General features: G+C 34.6%; 1 protein-coding gene across 6 annotated transcripts in view; it reads left to right on the top strand.

The window, feature by feature from the left end:
* The window catches only part of LOC577425 (LIM domain-binding protein 2), a 62,518-nt gene extending 42,317 nt beyond the window's left edge, over positions 1-20,201 (top strand). For 2 of the 6 annotated variants that reach the window (XM_030985687.1, XM_030985689.1), the window contains exons 6-12: positions 1,987-2,109; positions 4,376-4,465; positions 5,547-5,670; positions 9,727-9,878; positions 13,318-13,413; positions 14,948-14,977; positions 19,416-20,201. In XM_030985687.1, coding sequence (XP_030841547.1) covers positions 1,987-2,109; positions 4,376-4,465; positions 5,547-5,670; positions 9,727-9,878; positions 13,318-13,413; positions 14,948-14,977; positions 19,416-19,712 — 912 coding nt within the window. In that variant the 3' untranslated portion in view covers positions 19,713-20,201. The remainder of the gene's footprint in view (positions 1-1,986; positions 2,110-4,375; positions 4,466-5,546; positions 5,671-9,726; positions 9,879-13,317; positions 13,414-14,947; positions 14,978-19,415) is intronic. The other 4 variants (XM_011674556.2, XM_030985690.1, XM_030985691.1 and 1 more) reach the window with 4 other exon arrangements.
* Positions 20,202-20,687: the final 486 nt, after the last annotated feature.

Genomic DNA, 20,687 nt, shown 5'->3' with positions numbered 1-20,687 from the left:
TTCTGTATTAGCAAAGGCCACATCAAATTGTTATCACATTTAAACAGTATAATTAAACAATCATCAACAAGTAATCATGAACAAGGAAAAAACAATTTCGGGTAATGGAGCTGGGATGCCAAGTTGGGGCTGGTTTTATATTACCAATGACCATATTGATAATTAAAAGAGTATAGATTGGTCTCCTGCACTATAAAGCTTGAATCTACCAATTGAATCTTCAATGCGTAACATTGTTCAGACCGTTTAAATGGAAGTACTTGTAGTTTAGAAAGGAATTTCAGTTTTACAGCAGAATTGAAATAAATATCATGCATCACTGAATATAAAGTAGCTAAACACATTTATGAATTCATATCAAAGTTTGCTTTAAGACCCTACTGACTCTACAGATCCATTTTAAGACAGATAAACAAATTAATTCATAAACAACAATTTAAAGAAAAGAAGGAAGAAATACAGCAAGCAAACAAGCCTTCATCCTATTGTTCTGTAACCCTTCTAGCAAGTCTTTGTCTGCCTAAGGAAAATAGTGACAGACAAAAACAATAGTAAATAGCCTCGCACAGAAAAAAACTCTGGAAAGAATTGACCAAGAAGAATAGTAAACATACATCTCACCAAAGGAAGCCCTAGTTTGGTGAGAGAGGAAACTTGAGCGTGTTATCAACGTCTATATCAAAGCTAAAACATCCTGTAGAGCCGGCATGGAAAGAGTTTGAAATGTGAGGGGCTAACATCGTGGCAGGAATCTGAGCGACGGATTTGGGCCTACGATAACGGTCTAGCAAATCAAAGTGAGAGACGAGAGGGATAGAGTGAGAGAAAGGGAGAGGAAATGCTGACAAGATTTCCTCAATCATAGCGTGTGATGGCAGGGGAGATAAAGATGAGTGAAGTTCCAGATATTAGACTTGTTTTTGATTGCAGGAATGTTTTTTTCTGTGGCTCATATTTTAACTTAACATTTTCTCTCATTGCATCAATATTTCAAAGGAACGCTCACAAATAGAAAAGTTGTAAAATCAAGTTTACAAGTTTTCAAGTTTCATTTATTTCTTCTCAAGAGATTAACAGATAAAAAATACAAACCTAAAGTCCAGAAAAATGTATGACAATACATAAGATGAGGAAGGCAGTGGCCTAAAAGGAAATAAACCTTGTAAGAGGCCAACCCGTTAAGAAAACAAAATATAATATGTAACATAAAAACACTTTAAAAAGGAACAAATTATATATGTGAGTCTTTGGCAGTGCAATATTAAGGAGGAGAGCACTCACTGCTGGGATGTGGGGCATGCATGTACGTTTACTTTGTCTTGTACAGTAATAAGTTAGGATGAAGACAGAATATTAGAGATATTATTTGAAGGAAAAAATATCAACAATGCTTCAATATGTTATTATGAACTACATGCGGGCTTGATGAGGTATCTAATTGGTAGTGGAATTAAAATGCGACAGTCTGATATATGAATTCAAAATTCAAACATTCTTTTGAAAATGGATATGTCCGTCCTTGATCTTTATCATTTCACTTTGGCATTTTTACCTCTGACATTTTTACATCTGGCATTTTTACATCTGACATTTTTACCACTGACAATTTTACCTCTGGCATTTTTACCTTTGGCATTTTTACTTCTGACAGTATGTTTACCACTGACAATTTTACCACTGACAATTTTACCTCTGGCATTTTTACCTTTGGCATTTTTACTTCTGACATGTTTACCACTGACAATTTTACCTACTGGCATTTTTACCCTATGGCACTTTTACCTCTGACATTTTTACCTGGCACCAATACAGAAAGCTGTCTGGTTGATTTGATGATCATGTATTTGAATACCGAACATTGGGCCCTTTATCCACAAAGATGTGAGCTATACAAGAGAGCTATCTGGTATTGCAGAATGCATTTTAAAACTATACAATATGTGATTAAAGATGGATATTGCTTTAAAAATTCTTTCTTTGATATAGGTTTGTACAGAAGGCCGTCTGGTGGTGGAGTTCACATTTGACGATCTGATGCGGATCAGGTCATGGTACTTCGACATTCGGCAGCATAGAGAACTCATTCCAAGAAGCGTCATAAATATTCAGGTATGAACAGGCCCATGAACCACTATTTCTTGAGGGAGGAAGCCACAGATATCATTGTTGATCTGTACAGCACCTTCAGAATTAAGGCTCCGTCTGACTTAAGATTATTAACTGCTTTGATAGGAACAGAGAAAATGATGAAGCTGAATAAAATACTGGCAGATTAGTGGGTATGCCATTGTTGTATTGTTGTCTGCAGCTTTTATCTTTGGTTCCATCTCAACAGCGATGCCTTTTGCCATTCATGTTTCATGTTTCTAAGATGGTTTTGATGGCGAAATTATCCCCTACAATTTAGGCCTCACTTTTTCTCAAGAATTGAATAATACATTCTAATTTTGATAGGGTACAGGGGTATAAATTTATGAAAACAATCTAATACTCTTCATATCTTAGCTGTTAAAGTAAAAAATAGCACAAGGAATTGCAAACTTTCTATGATGTCTAAATATCTCTAAAAACGGCCGAAAGTCCTTCTCTTAGTGCTAACTCATTGAATGAGCAAATAAAAAAATATATTGTTGTATTTCCTTTATCGTTCTTATGAGTTTGTTTCTGAAGGGAATTGATGCAGCCTTTAACATGAAGGCGCGATTATCTTGCACATGTATCTTTCTTTCTTCACTTCCTCAATCTGCATTGGCATTCCCACCTCTCTATTTCTTTGCACCCACAAAATTTTCTTATTTTCAATTTACCTCCTGAAATGTATTTGAATTTTATACTTTTAATTATGATGATCCAAACATTGTCTGCATGTATGTCCCATTTGGATGTTTGATTTTTTCTTGTTGTCTGGATAAAATTGTTGAATATGAATTGATTACCATCTGGTCTTTTTTTTTACGTCTATTTTTGTTTTGTCAAACTTTGTCTTTTGAAATCATCTTGTCCTATTATTTTTGTTCTTATCTGTGCTGTGTCAATCTTTTTCTCTCTCTGTGTCTGTCTGTCTCTCTCTCTCCTCTCTCTCTCTCTCTCTCCTTTTTTCTTTCTCTCTTCTTCTCTCTCTCTCTCTCTGTCTCTCCCTGTCCCCCTTCTTTTCTTTTTTGTTTCTCATATCTGTTTCTTTCATCCCGAATACCTTCATTGCTCTGTCTCTTGTCTCTCTCTCTCTATATATCTCCCCCTCTCTATCTCCCCTCTCTGTCTCTCCGTCTCTCACTCTCTGTTTCTCTCTCCTTCTCTCCCTCTCTCTTATTTTCTTTTGTGTTTCTCATATCTGTATCATTCATATTGAACGCCTTCATTGCTCTGTCTCTTGTCTTTCTTTTCACTCTGTTATCTTCTCTTTTCATGCCTTGGTGTTAACTGACTCTCTTTCACAACATTGGAACTTAAAAACAAATTCTCTTCACTTCCTGTCTCATTACGTTTCATGCCTTCTTTCTTCTGAATTACATCATACATTAATTTCACTTTCCTGCATGCTTCCGTCTCTCAATTTCTACAACTTCCACATGCGGGCTTCCTAAAATCCTTCCATATTAAATCATTAATGTGCATTTGACCTTTCCCAACCGTTGCTGTTTTTGGAACGTTTGATCCAACTTTTGTAATTACTTAATTATCCGTATCCACACAACCTGTCTTTACAATGATCACACCTCTACTTCTTACTTGCTCTTACCTTTTATATTTCTTCATGTCTGTCCTTGTCACTTTTACTTTACTTGATATGTGTGTCCTTCTCTGTCGGGTGGCTCCGGTGCTCCCTTTCATCATCTTCTTGCTCTTACCCGACATTCTTCATGATCTCTCAATCTTGTGTATTTTCCCTGTTTTGTGTTGATGTTTTGTACATTATTTTCACTTTTATTTTGTGATTATTGGTGTGATTTTTTTTTGTGACCTACCAAATGGCCCCCTCCCTTTCCTTTCTTCCTTCCTCTATTCCACCCTGTAATCCCTTCTGCAATGCTCGACATTCCTACCTCTTCCCTTTTACCTCTGCCCTTCTCCTCACCCTCTTGTCCTTGCTCACTCTCTCCCCTTTTCTATCACCCCTACTCCTCATTCCTTCTTCATCTTCCCCTCCCTGTTTTCAATCATCCCTTCTCCATCTCTTATCACCTGTTCCCTTACTCCTCCCCACCCCACCTCATCCTCTTCACCCCTCCCCTAACCCATCCCTCTTGGGTTTGAATCACCCCCCCCCCCTAAACCCCCCAACTTCATTACCTCCCTACCTGCCCCATGCCAATGAATTTGCCCCCACCCCGCCCCTATTATGGGTTTGCTTCCCGCCTTGCTGACACCCTTTTAGTACCATTCACAGGACCCTACGATGCTGGAACAGCTTTCTAAGAACATCACCCGACAGGGTCTAACTAGCTGTACTCTCAACTACCTCAGGGTGAGTCCAAAATCTCTAAAAACCTTACAGAAAGAAACTAAAGATTCTTCAGAGCTCTTGCAGGTTGGATAGTAAAATGATTGCAAAATTTCACAACAACAGGAACATAATATTGCATAGACTATCACATATAATAAATAAGGGCAAGTCCAGGCTACTTTGTCCCATATGCTATTGTCACATCTAAGACACCAGTATACATGTATTTGATGACTGTATCAAGCTGATAGCCCTGCTTGAGCTTGAATCAGACAAAACAGGAAGTAAATTCATATTTTCATGTCAATTTATATATTCACAAATACATAGTACGATTCTATATATACTTGCTGGGCCCCGTCTTACAAAGAGTTTATATCAATCGCACCTTATTTGTGATTGATATCAAGTGCAGCTATGTACATAAGAGAAAGGAACCTGCAAACTTGCGATTGATTGAAGGACTTGCGATTGATTTTGGTCAATCACAACTCTTTGTAAGACAGGGCCCTCCCTGGTAACAGATGGAACATACCCAGGACTTGCATATCGACGATAGTATATTTATTTATTTAGAAAATAAACTTGTTAAAAAGTCTCAAATTCAAAGGAAGAAAGGAATGGGTCATAATTACAGGGTGTGCTGTGTAAACTATGTGAATTTTAGTCATAAACAATTGATAGACTGTTTCAATTCCTCACTCATTTATTCTCTGTTAATCTGTCTTAAAGATTGAATTACCCACCTGCAAAGTATGATTGGAGTTCCCTTTCACATTCGTTCTTGTCTTTGGTACAGTCAAACCTGCTTTAGTGACCACCAGTCTACAATGACCACATTTTTTGTTTCCTTTGAAAATGATTTCTTGTTGAAACATGTACTGCAGAAACCTGTACCGGTATTTGAAGACCACTTTTTGTGTTTCCCTTGGGCTGTCGCTATAGACAGGTTTGACTGTACTAGAATATCTACCTTTTCTTTGCATCTCAATATACATAGATGTCAAAAAATAAATATTCTTTATTTCCTCCTCTCTCTCCCACCTCCTTTCATCATCTCTGTTCCATCCATCCATCTCGTGTGATGTCCTTCATCCATCAGCTGTGTGTGATCCTGGAGCCGATGCAGGAGCTGATGTCACGACACAAGGTGTACAGCCTCAGCCCTCGTGATTGCCTCAAGGCCACCTTGTTCCAGAAATGGCAACGTATAGTCACACCTCCCGGTAACGTATCCCCGTGGCAACCTGTCAAAATGGAACCAAAATATTTTTTCACCATCCACAAACAAAACAAAGAGAACAATTCAAATCAGAGTTTGTGTAGGAAACATGGAATAGTCATTTATTATTTTCTTTTCTTTATTTCCCCCCTTTATGAATAGAGAATGCCTCCCCACCCCAGCACCTGCCCCTGTATGCCACAGTTATTTATTTTATTTTGTCTGATGGAAACCTCAAACATTTAAAGATGCATGGTTATGTTGATTTTATAATTTAAATAATTGAAACAACTTGTTTTTTTTTATCAGTGATTAAGTTCAGTCAATTTTGTACCATAAATGTGTCCGTTATTTGTTTGTTTGTTTACCATCTTCAAAAGAGAGCTGATAGGTTATCTATACATTTGACCTGATCTGGTTTAGCAAGATCAAAAATAAATAAAGCAACAATGTGGCTATAGATAATCATTACACAAGCAAAGGAAAATTTTCTTTAAACTCATACACCTACTTGTATGTTATCTCAATTGATATCATTGATGGCGCTTTAAAGATGAAGTTGAGTTCTGGTCATGCGATTTCATTGTGAAAGAAACGGTGTGGAACCGACCAGAAAAGGTTGATCATCTAACATATAAGAATTTGTGTGTATTGCAAGGTTCTGGAATCATCAAAATGATTAGAAATTCGGCCAAGTCTTGGTAAAGTTACAAAGACTGTACACAGAAAGATGTATATGGGACTACACGAACACGTGGCGTAAAAATCCTACCCCCGAGTTTTACGATGAACATGACATATTTAGAATATAACGGCATTTGAAGAGCCATGCTTTTCAGGGAACATGTCTTATCTGATGTTCTTCCACACTTGCATAATAAGAATGATAACGCTCACAAATTATTTTTCCCCTCTTCCAAGAACTCAACCTTCTCTTTAAAATAAAAAAGAAAGAATTTTGTTACAATTGAACTCGCACAATTTTGACCCTGATATGAACAGAGACATATCAAATTGGTACAAAATTTCTTACAAAGAAGTTTTAGAAGAAAAAATCATATCACCTGCATATGTTTAGTGAAACAGAACTTGAAAGCAGAAGCATATTCATTTTCTATATACTTAACAACTCTACCCCAAATGTAAAAAATAAGATTTTACTGTTCCGATGACTCTTCAAATGAAAGAAGAACGTGGAACATCCAATTTTGACAGGTTACTGCGGAGATGCTATGCTACCGTTCTTTTATCTGTGTTATCAAGTTGTGATGATGATAATGTCTGCTGAGAGCTAGAAAAATGTTCTCGATGATGTGAGTGAACGCAGTTCTGGCTCTCAGCAGACAGTATAACATGCATGCATTCAGACTAACTCACAAGCCACATATGTGTTCACACTGTAGAATTCCTCCTTGTTTTCTTGTGGTGACTAATCAATGTGTGATTCAGTTATTTAGTTATGTTCAGCTTGAATTGAATATTTTGCTCTTTTTTTGTATCCCCTTCAGAATAGTCCTTTTCATGCATTTTTATGATAGATAATTCTCCATACACTAAAATATGAAGTCATTTCATGATGGAGAGTTGTTCCTTTACAATATTTGTTTTTCATTTAATTGTACTACTACCATAGCAGATTAAACATTTTGCCATGGTGTAACAGAAATTCATGAAATGTTTATTTGACCCCAGCAGAGCTTGATTTAATCCATGGATCAGTACTGTATGAGCCTAATTTTCATCTACATGTATATCCAGGCTGTGCAGGTAGAGTTAGTCCACTAACTTTATTCGGAGTGTAAAGGTCACTTCTTCATTCTGTTTTTAGAAAATACCACCATTTTTTTTTATACTACAAGTATCAATTGAGCAGATATAAACGTAATTATCATAAAATCAATTTCACATTATCATTTTAATCTTATTTATTTTGTTTATAATTCTTATTACAGAATAAGAGTATTCTAAATGTATAGTGCAGAGCTGCCAACTAGTACGGATTTTCCGTAATTGGTACGGAAATTAACGACCATTACGGAATGTTGTCTCAAATTACGGATTTAAAAAAAAAAAAAAAAAAAAAGATTTTTTTTTTTTTTATTTTTTTTTTTATTTTTTTTTAATGAATTAAATATGATTTATCGTAGCGAGTGCTGTGAATAGGAGCCATTTTTCATGATAAACTGTGTTGTGATGACCTGAAATTCAATACTTAACATCTTTGTGTGAGTAAAATCACCAAAAATTTCAGATAATCATGCGTCCGCGCAGTGTTGGCGTGTCGTTTTTTTAGATTCATAGCGCCGCATAAGAAATTACTGATTTATACCCCAAATTACTGATTTTGAGCCTTGTGATTACTGATTTTCTGTTCTGGAGGTTGGCAGCTCTGATAGTGTACCAAACTACCAATCACCTAGAATTACTTTTGTGTGTACAGGTAGCATGTATAAAATCAACTGCTAAAAAAACACCTGATCCTAGCATTTCTTGGATTATTAAACGGATAAGGATTATGCAGATTATAAGGAATATCATAATACCTCATGCACGGAACCCAAGCCAGACTTAGGATCCGGCCAGGCCCTATTTTCTGCGAGGGCGTATGAGTGCATTGGCTAATCTACTCACAAGTCACTTTTATGCTAATTTAGAGTGTACTTGAATATAGTGTAACTCTTTTTAGAAATGGTATTCAGAGATCATATCTTGAATATAGCATATTGACATCGAACCTCTAACATACAAAGCACACTGTCTTTTGGTGAATGGTATGAACACTTTAAACCTGGAGCTCTAATAATCAATGGACTAAGTTTAGAAAGATTTGTGCACTTTGGCCTATAATATATTCTGAAAAACCAGTCCATGTTAAACCCATTTAAGCATGGCCCACTGGTTTATGGAAGGCCAGTTGTCAACCCCTAAGTTCCATATAAAGTACTGTAATTGTGTATTAACAAACTAACAAACTAAATAGTCACAATAGATTTGCTCATGAAAATAAAGTAATTTCATAGAGATCATTTTTTTCCTTCATATTTCATTTATCAATAACAAGTGTCACATTTCTATCACAAACTTGCTCACAGCCATTCAATAGCAACGATTTCAGTAGCTTATAAATAACGGTTTATTGGGAATAATGAATATGTTGTTATTTCGCACTCTAATCAATAGAATGAATCTGTGCAATTAGGCAGATTTACAACCTAAAGCTAGCTGGCTTAAAAAAATATGAGTGTTTTTTTATAAATACATGGCACTATGAAGTATGAATAACTCCATCAATATTAAATAACACCAATACATTTTCCCTTTATTATATTGAAGGAGAAATGAAACCAAAGGACATGGGGTATTATGAGAAAACTTCCAATTTCTTTATTGTGCTCAAGAAACTATTATTATTTTTGTAGGGGTTATATTTTTTTTAGTCATTAGGGTTAAAGATTACTCTTATAACCTGAGAGATATAAGCTGTGAAAATAGGGCAGAGAACCTGATGTTGGCTTTTATCATAGTGCACAATATGATGCTCTAAATATTTGAACAGTCAAATCTCAAAATGCCCTCTGACGCTGGAAACAGCTAGTCTTATATCCTCTCAAGCCATTCAGAATCATTGATGTATGAGATGTCTTTTTACTCCATTTGATGAAAACAAGAAAGGTCTTTATTCTTTATATTTTTACATATATAAATCAACTGCTTTTTGATATAAAGCTGATGACATTATGATTATGTAGAAAATGACCCCAAAAGTGCTGAAAATCATTTTTGCTAAAAAGCACCTACAGTGATACGCTTATGTCAGACAAGGTGATATATTGTTTTCCCAGCAGAACCCCAATGTCCTTATTCTTATAAGTGTATTGCTCAATTTCAATACATTTTAAAATGAAATAGGCTGATGCTGGATGTGTATATTCTTGAACATTACGAGTTGGATAGGACTTTGTGTTGATTCTAGAATGACCAAACTCATACATGTTCCCATGAGAAATGATTGTTTCTTTTTCTCTCTTTCTGCCTCTTAAACCTCATCAAACATCTGCAGATACCAACAGACCGCAGCAGAAACGGCGTAAGAGGAAATCATCGACGACACTCTCGACAACGGGGGGCAACAACCTGGGTATGAACAATATCGGTGGCGGAAACAGTAAGAAAAAATCACCGGGCAGCTTCAGTTCAGACGGAATGCCAACGGTTTGTATATCATTCTATCTCTCTCACATCTTGTTTCGTTTTAAATTCCATCAGTATTTTGTTTTTCTTGGTCATGTTATTGGTTTTGCTTCCTTTTTTGTTCATCTATTATTGTTATCATTATTATTATTTTTTGTTTTTTTATAAACATGATTGTCTTATCCTAGTATGATACTAGTACATGCGTATTTCAAGACAGTTCAAAATCATTTCATGAAGATATTGTGAGGAAAAGTTGTGTCTCTACATGTTGATCCAGTGTCTACGTTCAATGACAGACTACCTTTTTTTCTTCAAATTAAAGTGTGAAAAATCACCATGTATGTCATACAATACCGTAGATATGGAAGGAAAAAGGGAGAAAGAAACGATGTTCCATCTTCTTTTAATGCATCCTTGCATAATTTACCGTTATAAATTGAACCTTGCATTCTCATGGATAATACACAGGAATGAATCAGGACGATTCCATGCAATATGTCTTATACAAAAAATTGCATGATGATTTTATGCGTTTATGGAGCACAAATCTGTCATCCATGAATGAAAAATCCCTAAAACTCTGACTTTTGGTAGCCTAGCAGGAAGGCCCATTATCCAAGATGCATTAAATAATGAAGAATTTTTTTTTAATGACATGGGGAAAAAGACATGTCGTATTGGACGCATTGCACGGAATAGTCCAAGAAAAGTTTTCAAAGGCATGACAGAATAGAAAAGAGTGTACTAAGTACAAGTGTTTCCTGTTCCCAGATTACTTTGTTAGTCAAAGGTAGTACTGTTCATACAGGAATACATTTACGTTGTAGTGTATTTACAAAACATTATATATGTTACATGTACTATGTTTTATTTGAAAACATGTTTGTTCCAGCATATTGTTTGTGTATAGGTATAGAGAAAGACTATAAGCAACAAGTGAAGACAAACATGTTTCTGTTTGCAGATGAAACAGTTTTGATGGCAAAAAAACGAAGAAGAGGGAATACATACAATCATTGATCGACATACATTGTACATGTAGCTCATGAAGAAAATCTGCTACATGTTGTATTTGCATACTTCACTTCTTCATTATTTGAAGTCCTATGCTTAAGGGAAGGGGGGTGGATGTGGGTTTTATAGTATCGACATCAATCTGCAGCTCATAGCTCATGTTCAGGTTTAAAAGGACATGCGGGGCTTTATGTGGTAATCCTAATGCTTTCAGTTTAGAAAAAAATATCTATAGAGAAACATTTGAGAAAATATCCAATACCTTCAGAGCAATTATATCCCACTATAAAAAGTTAAGTATAAGAGGTGGGTACTAGAAATGTTGTTATATTAAACAATCAAAAACCCAATATATTCTAACCAGTCCAACTCCTAACCTTCATCTTGAGCTTGAGTGAAGGCTCAGTCCCAGTCTTAACTCCAGTGCAGTTGAGTGACCCCCCAGAAATGACATATCAAAGCAGCGAACAAATAAGTGAACAAGATTTATAGTGTAAAATTACATGTATGGTTAAAGGTCAGATGACAAATGCAGACATGATAAACAATGCGTGGAGCAATAGTCTAGTCCGGGCCCTGTCTTACAAAGAGTTGTGATTGATCCAAATCAATCGCAAGTCCTCCAATCAATCGCAAGTTTGCAGTCTCCTATCTCTTATGTACATAGTTGCGATTGATATCAACTCTTTGTAAGACAGGGCCATGATGTGAAGAAAGCAAAAGGAAAGAAATCCAAGATTTGATGTAAAATTTTTGAAAACAATACTTTAAAGGATATTTTCAAAGAATGTACATTTCTAGATTCAAGTACTTACAATGGTAGTTAGGACTATACATAAAATGGGTAATGAACGTGATGTGTATGGTTTAATTAATGAGATTTAGAAAATGTTTTTTTGCCTTTTAACAATGATGTTAACTTCTAAAATTCACTCCTTGCATATGAGAATGCATGTGGCATGACTTTTTTGTCTTTACAATTATAAACGGCTGATTCAGTCCCCCATGCATGCCATGTCACTTATCATTAACTAACCATATCATTATAGTGAAGGGAAAATAAAAAATAAAAAAAGAATGCTTAAATTCAAGTCTTTTGAGTGCCAACATTTTTAAAAGAAAACGATTTTGAAGAGTAAGGGCTTGAATTGTGTTGAAGTGGTTTATTAATAGAATTAAAAGGACAATTATAGCAGGTTGAGATATAAGTAAGCAGACACAAGTCTCGTTTAAACAGGCCTCTTCAATTTTTCTAGTTTCTTGCCAGAAACATGTGTACATGTAGCTTTCTACAGATGTTGTGAAACGACAGGACATAGAATAATGTTTGGGTATTCTACATTATATTTGTAATCTGTGCAACTGTGCTGTGTGAAGTTGGATTCTAAACCCATGGAATCTGTCAGAATTATCTTTCAATAATCTTTAGAATGCATCTAATAAGCATGCTGCTTCTTCTGACATCTCAACCTAATGATGGCAGTCTAATTTGAACATAATAAATAATGTAATAAGAAAGAGAAGAATAACTTATTCTTCACATTTCTTAAATGGGTTTGGGGCAATTTAATTTTGAGAGCAACCCCCCCCCCCCCCTATGTTTTGGTTTGTTTTATGCTTGTTTTTTAATAACACAAATCTTCACAAAGTTATAGGTCTTTTTAAACGACCTCACTTTCAGCCCTTTTCAAATATAAATCTTTTTTTTTTTGTGTGTGGAAAGATTGACTTAATTTTTTTTTATCTGACAGAGTAATAGTACAATTTTGAAAATGATGAATTCAGAACTATTTCAACCAGTTAGGTTTCTTTTTCATTACAAACTCTAATATCTCTTTTTTTTTAATGATGTAAGGACAGTATTAAATTGAACACCTGCAAGTTGTTTCAATCAGACTAAAAACCATGATTTTTAGTATATTTTAAACATACCGGGTACTTTGCATATGACCATTTCCCATGTTCTGTATTTTTGGAGTAGGGTATTTGATTTTGTACAAATATGTGAACTCATTATTTAAAGAGCTTTAATGAGGTTTCCTCAGACAGTGCTTGAGTGATCGTAGATGCTGGGGGGTGTTTCATAAAGCTGGTGGTAAAGTTATGCATGACTTTATGAATGACTTCAATATGAAAAGCCAAATGGGATGCTCATCATTATTAACTGCATCAATTAAAGTTGAACTGTGCAGATGTAGATTAACATCCTTATTATAAAAAAAAATAATAATACAAAGTATATTTTTTGCCATAATTTAATTGAGGTTATTGGAAATATAGTCACACTTTGTTAAAACATCAGGAAAAACTTTAGGCATCCTATCTGGCACTTCATATACAATTCGTTCGTAAAATCATGCGTAACTTTACGAACAGCTTTATGAAACACCCCCCTGGATTGAGCCTATTTGTTGACAATGTTTATGCTCTAATCCATCCATAGAGAAATGGTCCAGGTGGGAGAAGTAAGAAACGGAGCCGGTCCGGTACACCTCAGCCGGTACCCATCCCTCCCTGGATACATGATTCTATTTCAGAGGTGATTATCACAAAGCAATGCTTCACAACACCCCCGTGACAGTCAAGTGGACTCGGCCTTCATACATTCCCTCTAGGAGCACTGTAGGAGAAACCATTGCATGTTAGGGGAGGGAGGGTTAGACGGAAAAATAACAGACTTTATTATTTTTTTCTTTTTCTTTTAAGTGAATAGCCAATTAGACATCTTACTTTGGGGACAGCTGATTTAAATTTGAGATGAAGGAAGTGATATAAAGGATTGATTTTTGTTTATACATGGGCCATTTGTCATTAGTTTTAATTTCTATATGCTGACATACGTGGAAAACTAAAATAATGTTACCACAAGAATTGGTCTGTTGTAGAATCAACTTAAATCCACAAAAAATATAGTGTTCTTTTGCTTTAGAAATTACTTACTGGCACTTAGAATAGTATTGAATTAAATTGAAAAAAAGAATAAGCAAGGCAGGTTTTAATGTTTAAATTACCTAGAAGTGATTGTACGAACTGAGAAGGTTAATGCAAAAGACACAAACTCTTTAAGTGAATAAACTAAGATTTACTAAATGTGTTTAAATTGAAGAGATGTTTATATAAATAAATATGGAGAAAGCAATGGTTGTCTAAATTCAGGATCAAAATTTAAGTCCATTTGATTATGTGGTGTCCTAAGAATAGCTTCACATTCTTGAAAATATCTTTATTTTTTTCTTATAGTATATTGTTTGGGGTGTTTTTCATATCACAATATCACAAGTTTGAGTTCAAAAAGAAGGAAAGTCCACTTGATTTGTTGCTTTTGGAAGTTTGCTCATCTTTTTTTTGTTTACAGTTCTTTCTTTTCAACTAGCAGACTCTTCAGTCATAATGCAATATCTATAACACAGCATAATACATCTCCTTTTACTAAACCTTTTCCTTTTATTCAAAACTATTTCTCTGTGTTAACCCCCACCCCTTGCTAAGTTCTTCAGCAGTTGTGAGATTTCAGGCGCGCAGGGACTTCCCCACACTTCCAAGCAAAAATGTAAAAAGAAGTATGTGCAAAGGGCTACCTTGTTAAATCCTGTTAAATCTGTATCTTTGGTTATGTTAAAGGACCTACAGAAATCCTATTTAGTTTGTATCACATTAGGGCATTTGGATACTGATTAAACAGAGGGGAAAATACTACATATACATGTAGTATGTTAGTTTGCTGTATTTTCAAAATTCCGCTTTAACAAAAAATGTTCATCCGTACATGCATGCCCTCAAGTTTGACCATAACAACCCTGATCAACCCGCATCATTTAACTTGTTCCCACATTGTTTGTGCCAAGAAACATGATTGTTTAGAGCGAGAGAGATACAAAATAAAGCATGGATGACATAATACTAATCTGATATAAAGGAAACAGTGTAATTGTATTCCTTAGGTCCGTGTTCATTTAATAGTTTTGTAATGTTAACTTCATGAATGAACACGTATACCATTGTCACAAGACCTTGCAATGAGCTTGACGTTTTATCTCCTATCTTTGTTTCCATCTCGATGCATTCCCCTAAAGTATGATACTAGCGGCCATCTAAACATACAGGTACTTGGTATCACAAACACTATGCATTTGTTCTGGATTTTTCAAACTTTTGTGGAAATGTGCAATTCATGCAAAAAATACAGAGCCCCAAAACGGTCTATGTCTGTGTGTAGGTTTAAAGAGCAATATTTTTTTTTCTACAATTTTTGCCTGTTCCTTGGATATTTCACAACTGTTCTGCTGCTTGATTTTAAGATAATTTTCGGGGCTCTTTTTATTTTTCTTTCTTCTCTAATCGAGGGATTTTATTTGCTTCTTTATTTCTGCACTTTTTAGTAATTTCTTGTCCTTGTGAATTATTATTATTATTATTATTATTTTTTAAATTCCACTCGTTTAACTGTTGCTCACTCATTAATTGGAGGCTTTTGGAAATACTCACACAGCACCGAACCTAAAACATGGTCACAGTTTGGCACTTGTTCACTTGTTTTTCAGCACCCTTTGTACCCAGTGGTGGTATTTTGTTTATATGTTGGTTGCATGTTGCACTGTTTATTTGTAAATAATTGAGGAGCAAGTTAACTGATGTGTTGGCACAACCCCACAATTTTTATTTCCATTTGTTCACAGTGCACAAACGCTGTTACTAGTTGTTGATGTGGTTTGGATATGTCTTGGGGCATTTATAGATAACACCAAATTCTTCCTACTATTTTGTGTGAAACAAGTACTAGTAGACTCCATGCAATTAATCTCTGTATCCAATGCAAATATAGGGTAATGTTGATGATAAACTTTAGTTTGGGGGGATATCAGTGAGAAAAATAGATTTCCTGTTAATCTCAATGCTTGATATGATACAAGAATAAAAAAAAAACCTTTTTTTTCTCCTTCACAATATGTCACCCAAACCCTCCTTATATAACAGTATTGTTTGTACCCCTTTTCTCCATGGATTGCATAATTTTATCAGATTTTGAGGGAAGCCATTAGAAAGTGGGAGAGTTTAAGGTTTCCTATTTGATTAGAAAAAAATAATGTTGGAAACAGAGATAAGGAAAGCCAATTTTTTGATTGAAAAATAAACTCCATAAGGGTAATAGTTGGTAGTTTTACATAGGAAACATAATATTTTGTAGTTTGTAAAAGCTGTGATATATCGAAATGGACTTTTATGTTCTGAAGCAATGCTCGAATAGAATAGAAATTATGTAAAGATCAGGTTAAATGAAATGGGATGAATAAAGTTTGACTCTGGTGGTCATGTTTTGAATATTCCCTAATTTAGGAGATATGGACTCCTCCTCCCCCCCCCCCCCTCCTCTCCCCGTCCTCTTATAACTATTGAACTTCATTTTGCTTTCTCAAAGTAGTAAGATTATCCTATTGACATTATAGGGTCATCAAGAAAACAGAATGAACCAGAATTTACCTTCATTAAAAAATATCTTTGTGATATGATCAATTATAATAATGCAGAGCAGTTTAATCTTTTCTATATCTGGCCATAATTATGCATATAATAATAGTGCCATAATTATTCATCCGTAGTTTATCTCAGATTCTTTTCTTCTTTCTCAAATCTCACAATCTTTTTCTTCTGCTCTTCTCTTTTCTTTTGAATCCAATATATACTTGTCTATCAACTACAATACACTGAACTAATCCTGTGAAATCACTGAGGTGGTAAGACATCTAAAGAGTTGCATAATTGCCAACAACAAGCACTTTTAACATCCTTAATATTTTTTGCTATGCAGTTATGGGAAATGTATAAAAGATTAACTTACCGAAACTAAGTACTTATCAAATCATAATTCAGTTCATTTGCAACTAACAAGGTATACTAAAGCTATTAAACTTCACTTCCATATACAGTAAATGTAACCAAACGGGTACATGTAGGCCCGTTTATTACCAAATGCATATTAAAGACCTATACTTAATTATATCAAGTACTCACAAATGCTCCTTTTGAAATAAATAAATAAATTTATAGAGTAGTAAATTTAAATATTTGCAGTTAAACGCCATTGCACATATTAATATTTTATTCAATTTAGCTCAGACAAGTTCATCTGCGTTTTTTCAAGTACATGCATATAATTATACTGAAGTTGTTCTTCAGGTACTGAAAAAACTGTTTTTCTTGACTGGCAGTTTTGAGAAAATAGGGAAGAAAGAGGAATTGCATGAAAATTAGTTTTGATGGTATGTACAGCTGTGAAAGCGTCTAGCTGTATGATAGTTTTGCACAGATTTTGCTTGAGGTGCAATGCTTAAAACTCATGAGTGTCCACAAGCATATTGTAAAGCCTTTTGATTGGAAATGTAAAAGAAATTCAGAAAATGTAGAATCAATTTTGTTGCCCTTATTTGTAAGCAAGTAAATCTCTACTTGATAAAAGTAAGATAAAGAAAAAAAATGACACGAACATGGAATTTCATTCACAAATTTCGTGCAAGGGTGATTTGGTAGTACTATTTATATTAATATTTGATTTCTTGTACAATCGATCGATCAATCCCAATCCATTGATCAGTGTTTCTATTTTCTTAATGGCATGACCTCTGCTTGACCTGTTACTGAAAAAAGAAGACTGTTAATGACATTTGTGGTGCTCAGGCTTTAAATAGGCCATTATGTGTTGTTGGTTTTGCAAACTGTTGTATGCTCATTAGCTTAAGCATTGCACCTTCACCAGATTAAGAAACTAGTGACAAATTCATTCCAACTTTTAGAACATGAAAATTGATCTCTTTTAGTTCATTTTGTTGCTGTAAAGTTTTCTTCATCATACAAAAAATAGTCTTGTAACAGAGAGAGAGAGTAAGAAAGAGAAAAAGAAGAAAATAGGGAGGTTTTAATTTATTGTGAAAAATTTATGTGCCTGTTATTTGTCAAGCAAAACATTTTGAGCATTTTTGCACAAAGGAAATAATTTTTCTTAAATTTCAATTTTCCTTGTATATATGTCATATTCTTGTATTATTTATCTTTCATGTTTTGGGGTGTAACTTCTTTTCTTACTTATTGTTTTTATATTTGTTATTGTCTTTTTCTTTTCCCTCATTAACATTTATTTATTTGTTGTATAATTATTTTGGTTATTCTTTTTTTCATTTATTTATGTTTCATTCATTTAATGTTGATTTTTACTGACAATGAATTTAACATCCCACCATTTATACAGATTATGTAAGATTTGGTTAGGTAATTTATATTATGGTTACAATTTGGAACCAATATGATGATGTTTAATCTGTATTACAATTCATCATATTGGTTCCAAATTCAATAAGCTTACATAACAATAAAACTTTGAACATGTTCACAAAGATGAAAGGTAGAAGACTTTACTGAAATAATGATATTGTGTCAGCCAGCAATGTTTTAATGCTCATGTGGATTTATTGTACATGTTATTACAAATAATAGGAGGCTAGGCTATAAATGTAAGTTACATACTGGTAAGTGAAGTGTAAAAAAAGGATTTTTTTTTTTACTGTTTACTATGTTGCCAATCATGACACACATAAAGTATGAAGGCTTCACTTTCTTTTTGTACAGCTATCGGTAGATCCCTTTTCCCTTCATTTTTATAGTATTATGTGATGGCTTTGTTGATAAAGTGAAAATTTGATATATACAATACTTATGTCAAAGAAACATGTTTTTTGTCTTGCAATATAATATAATATTATTAAAAAAAGCTTTCAGAGAATCAAATGAACTGAAAAGTACTAAAAATGAATGTACACATATGAGATCACATAGACTTTTATGTAGCTACGTATCTCGTGATGAAAATTCATAGGGTTCTGTCGGAGGTTCTTTGATGTTTGCAGTATTTGGAATTCCTAAAAAGCTCTAATGACAACCCGTTTCACTGCACACAATGATATTTTGTCATGCTGTGCATAATATGAAAGATTTGGAGGTGCACACATGTTGTAACAATTTGCAGTTTAACAGTAAACACTCTTTGAACTAACCGGGAAACACTTTTCTCTTTGGGAAGAATTAACCTAACTCAAATATGGTACTACTGTGAGTAACAAATTAACTTTATGTAGGAATCTATCTTAGATTCATTGGGTGGTATTCTCAAAAGCAGACTAACTTTAGTCCATGGTTTAATCCACCGACTAAGTATGGAATGCCAAGTGTCCATATGAACATGTTTTTGAATAATTTAATCTGTCAATAAATTAGAATAAAATGTAATAACATAACTAATAAAATAATCAATAATATAACTATGATATAAACATGTTATCATGGTAAGTTAGAAACATATGAAAGTTTTTCCCCAAAAAATGAATATGGACACTTGGCATTCCATACTTAGTCAGTGGATTAAACCATGGACTAAAGTTAGTACACTTTCGAGAAAACCACACATCGAAAAAGGTGATTATTAAATTTTCAACTAAAAAAGTGAATATAGCCTTTAAGAATGGTTCTATTAAATCTCTTCGTACTTAATTGCAGGATGTGATGGTGGTTGGAGAGCCATCGCTTATGGGCGGTGAGTTTGGCGACGAGGACGAGCGGCTGATCACGAGGCTGGAGAACCAGCAGGCCGATGCCAACAACGGCATGGACAATGATGAGGACTTCGCAGGAGGCGAATCGGGGGGCACGGGTCCGGGTCCCGGCGGCCCCAAGTCCACCAATTCATCATCGGGCCCCGGCGGCCAAGGGTCTTGGAATTCAACCGACACTAAGCCCCCTCCTGGAACCAATCCTCCACAAGATGAGAAACAGGTAGCAGCATCACAGAACTGAACTGAACTCAAAGGATGCTGCCCCCAGCATTGCTCCACAGGAATACTGACAAAAGCAGTGCTCTTGCTCTTTGCTATGGGACTGTTTTTTTGTGTGACGACATACTGGAATGACTATATCTTTTCCAGTGGACTTATCTTCCCCATTTTTTATTTATTTTTTTTTATTTATATCCATTTTTGGGGAACAATTTTTGATGGCCAATTTTTTCTTTTTTACTCCATTTTGTTGTATATACATGACTATGTTTACAGCAGTGGTATTATATGTTTTTTGTGCTAGTATTATTATTATTCAAAAGATTAAATTATTGATATGTTGACCCACCTTTATTGAGTAAGTGGAACGAGTCTTACAAAATATTCCACTTTGACGGAGCAGCACCTGTGAATCTCGAGGTATTCAGAAGTACTAAAATGATGAAGCCTTTGTTGAATATTGACTATCAGGACAGACAGGTATACATATATTATTCACAGTAGTTACAACCATAGATTTCTAGGTATGCATGTAGGTTAACAAGATAGATGAAATGAAACTTAAATTCCATCCTTTATTCCCCTTGATCATTAATACCACTGCTGTAGCATTCTATCTGTCGTTTGTGTGTTTCATAGTTTTGTATATTGTAAATACGACAAATTACGAAAGGGTGATGACAGAAGCCAAGACTTGGGTTCTCTACAATGTGTTTCCTACAAAGATGTCATTTGGACATTTACAACGGGGCATAAGATATTATCTTCATCTATTGATATGATTCTTTTGTTTTCATGTGTGACATCACTAGTATATGTCTGCCACTATTTCATGTATGTTTTTTTGACCACCTCCCCTGTCCCATTTGTGTATCTCTTTATTCTCGTTGAAACTTGCTCAGTCCTGTTGGTTAATAGTTTTACATCAGAAGATACAGTTAAAAACTAGATTATTCATACCCTTTGCAGAGATGCCAACTGTTCTGTTTTTGCCGTA

The sequence above is a fragment of the Strongylocentrotus purpuratus genome, unplaced genomic scaffold (assembly GCF_000002235.5).
Source record: "Strongylocentrotus purpuratus isolate Spur 01 unplaced genomic scaffold, Spur_5.0 spur5_scaffold_15, whole genome shotgun sequence".
Lineage (NCBI taxonomy): Eukaryota > Metazoa > Echinodermata > Echinoidea > Camarodonta > Strongylocentrotidae > Strongylocentrotus > Strongylocentrotus purpuratus.
Note: the sequence above shows the minus strand (reverse complement) of the source record. Positions and strands in the feature narration are given on the sequence as shown.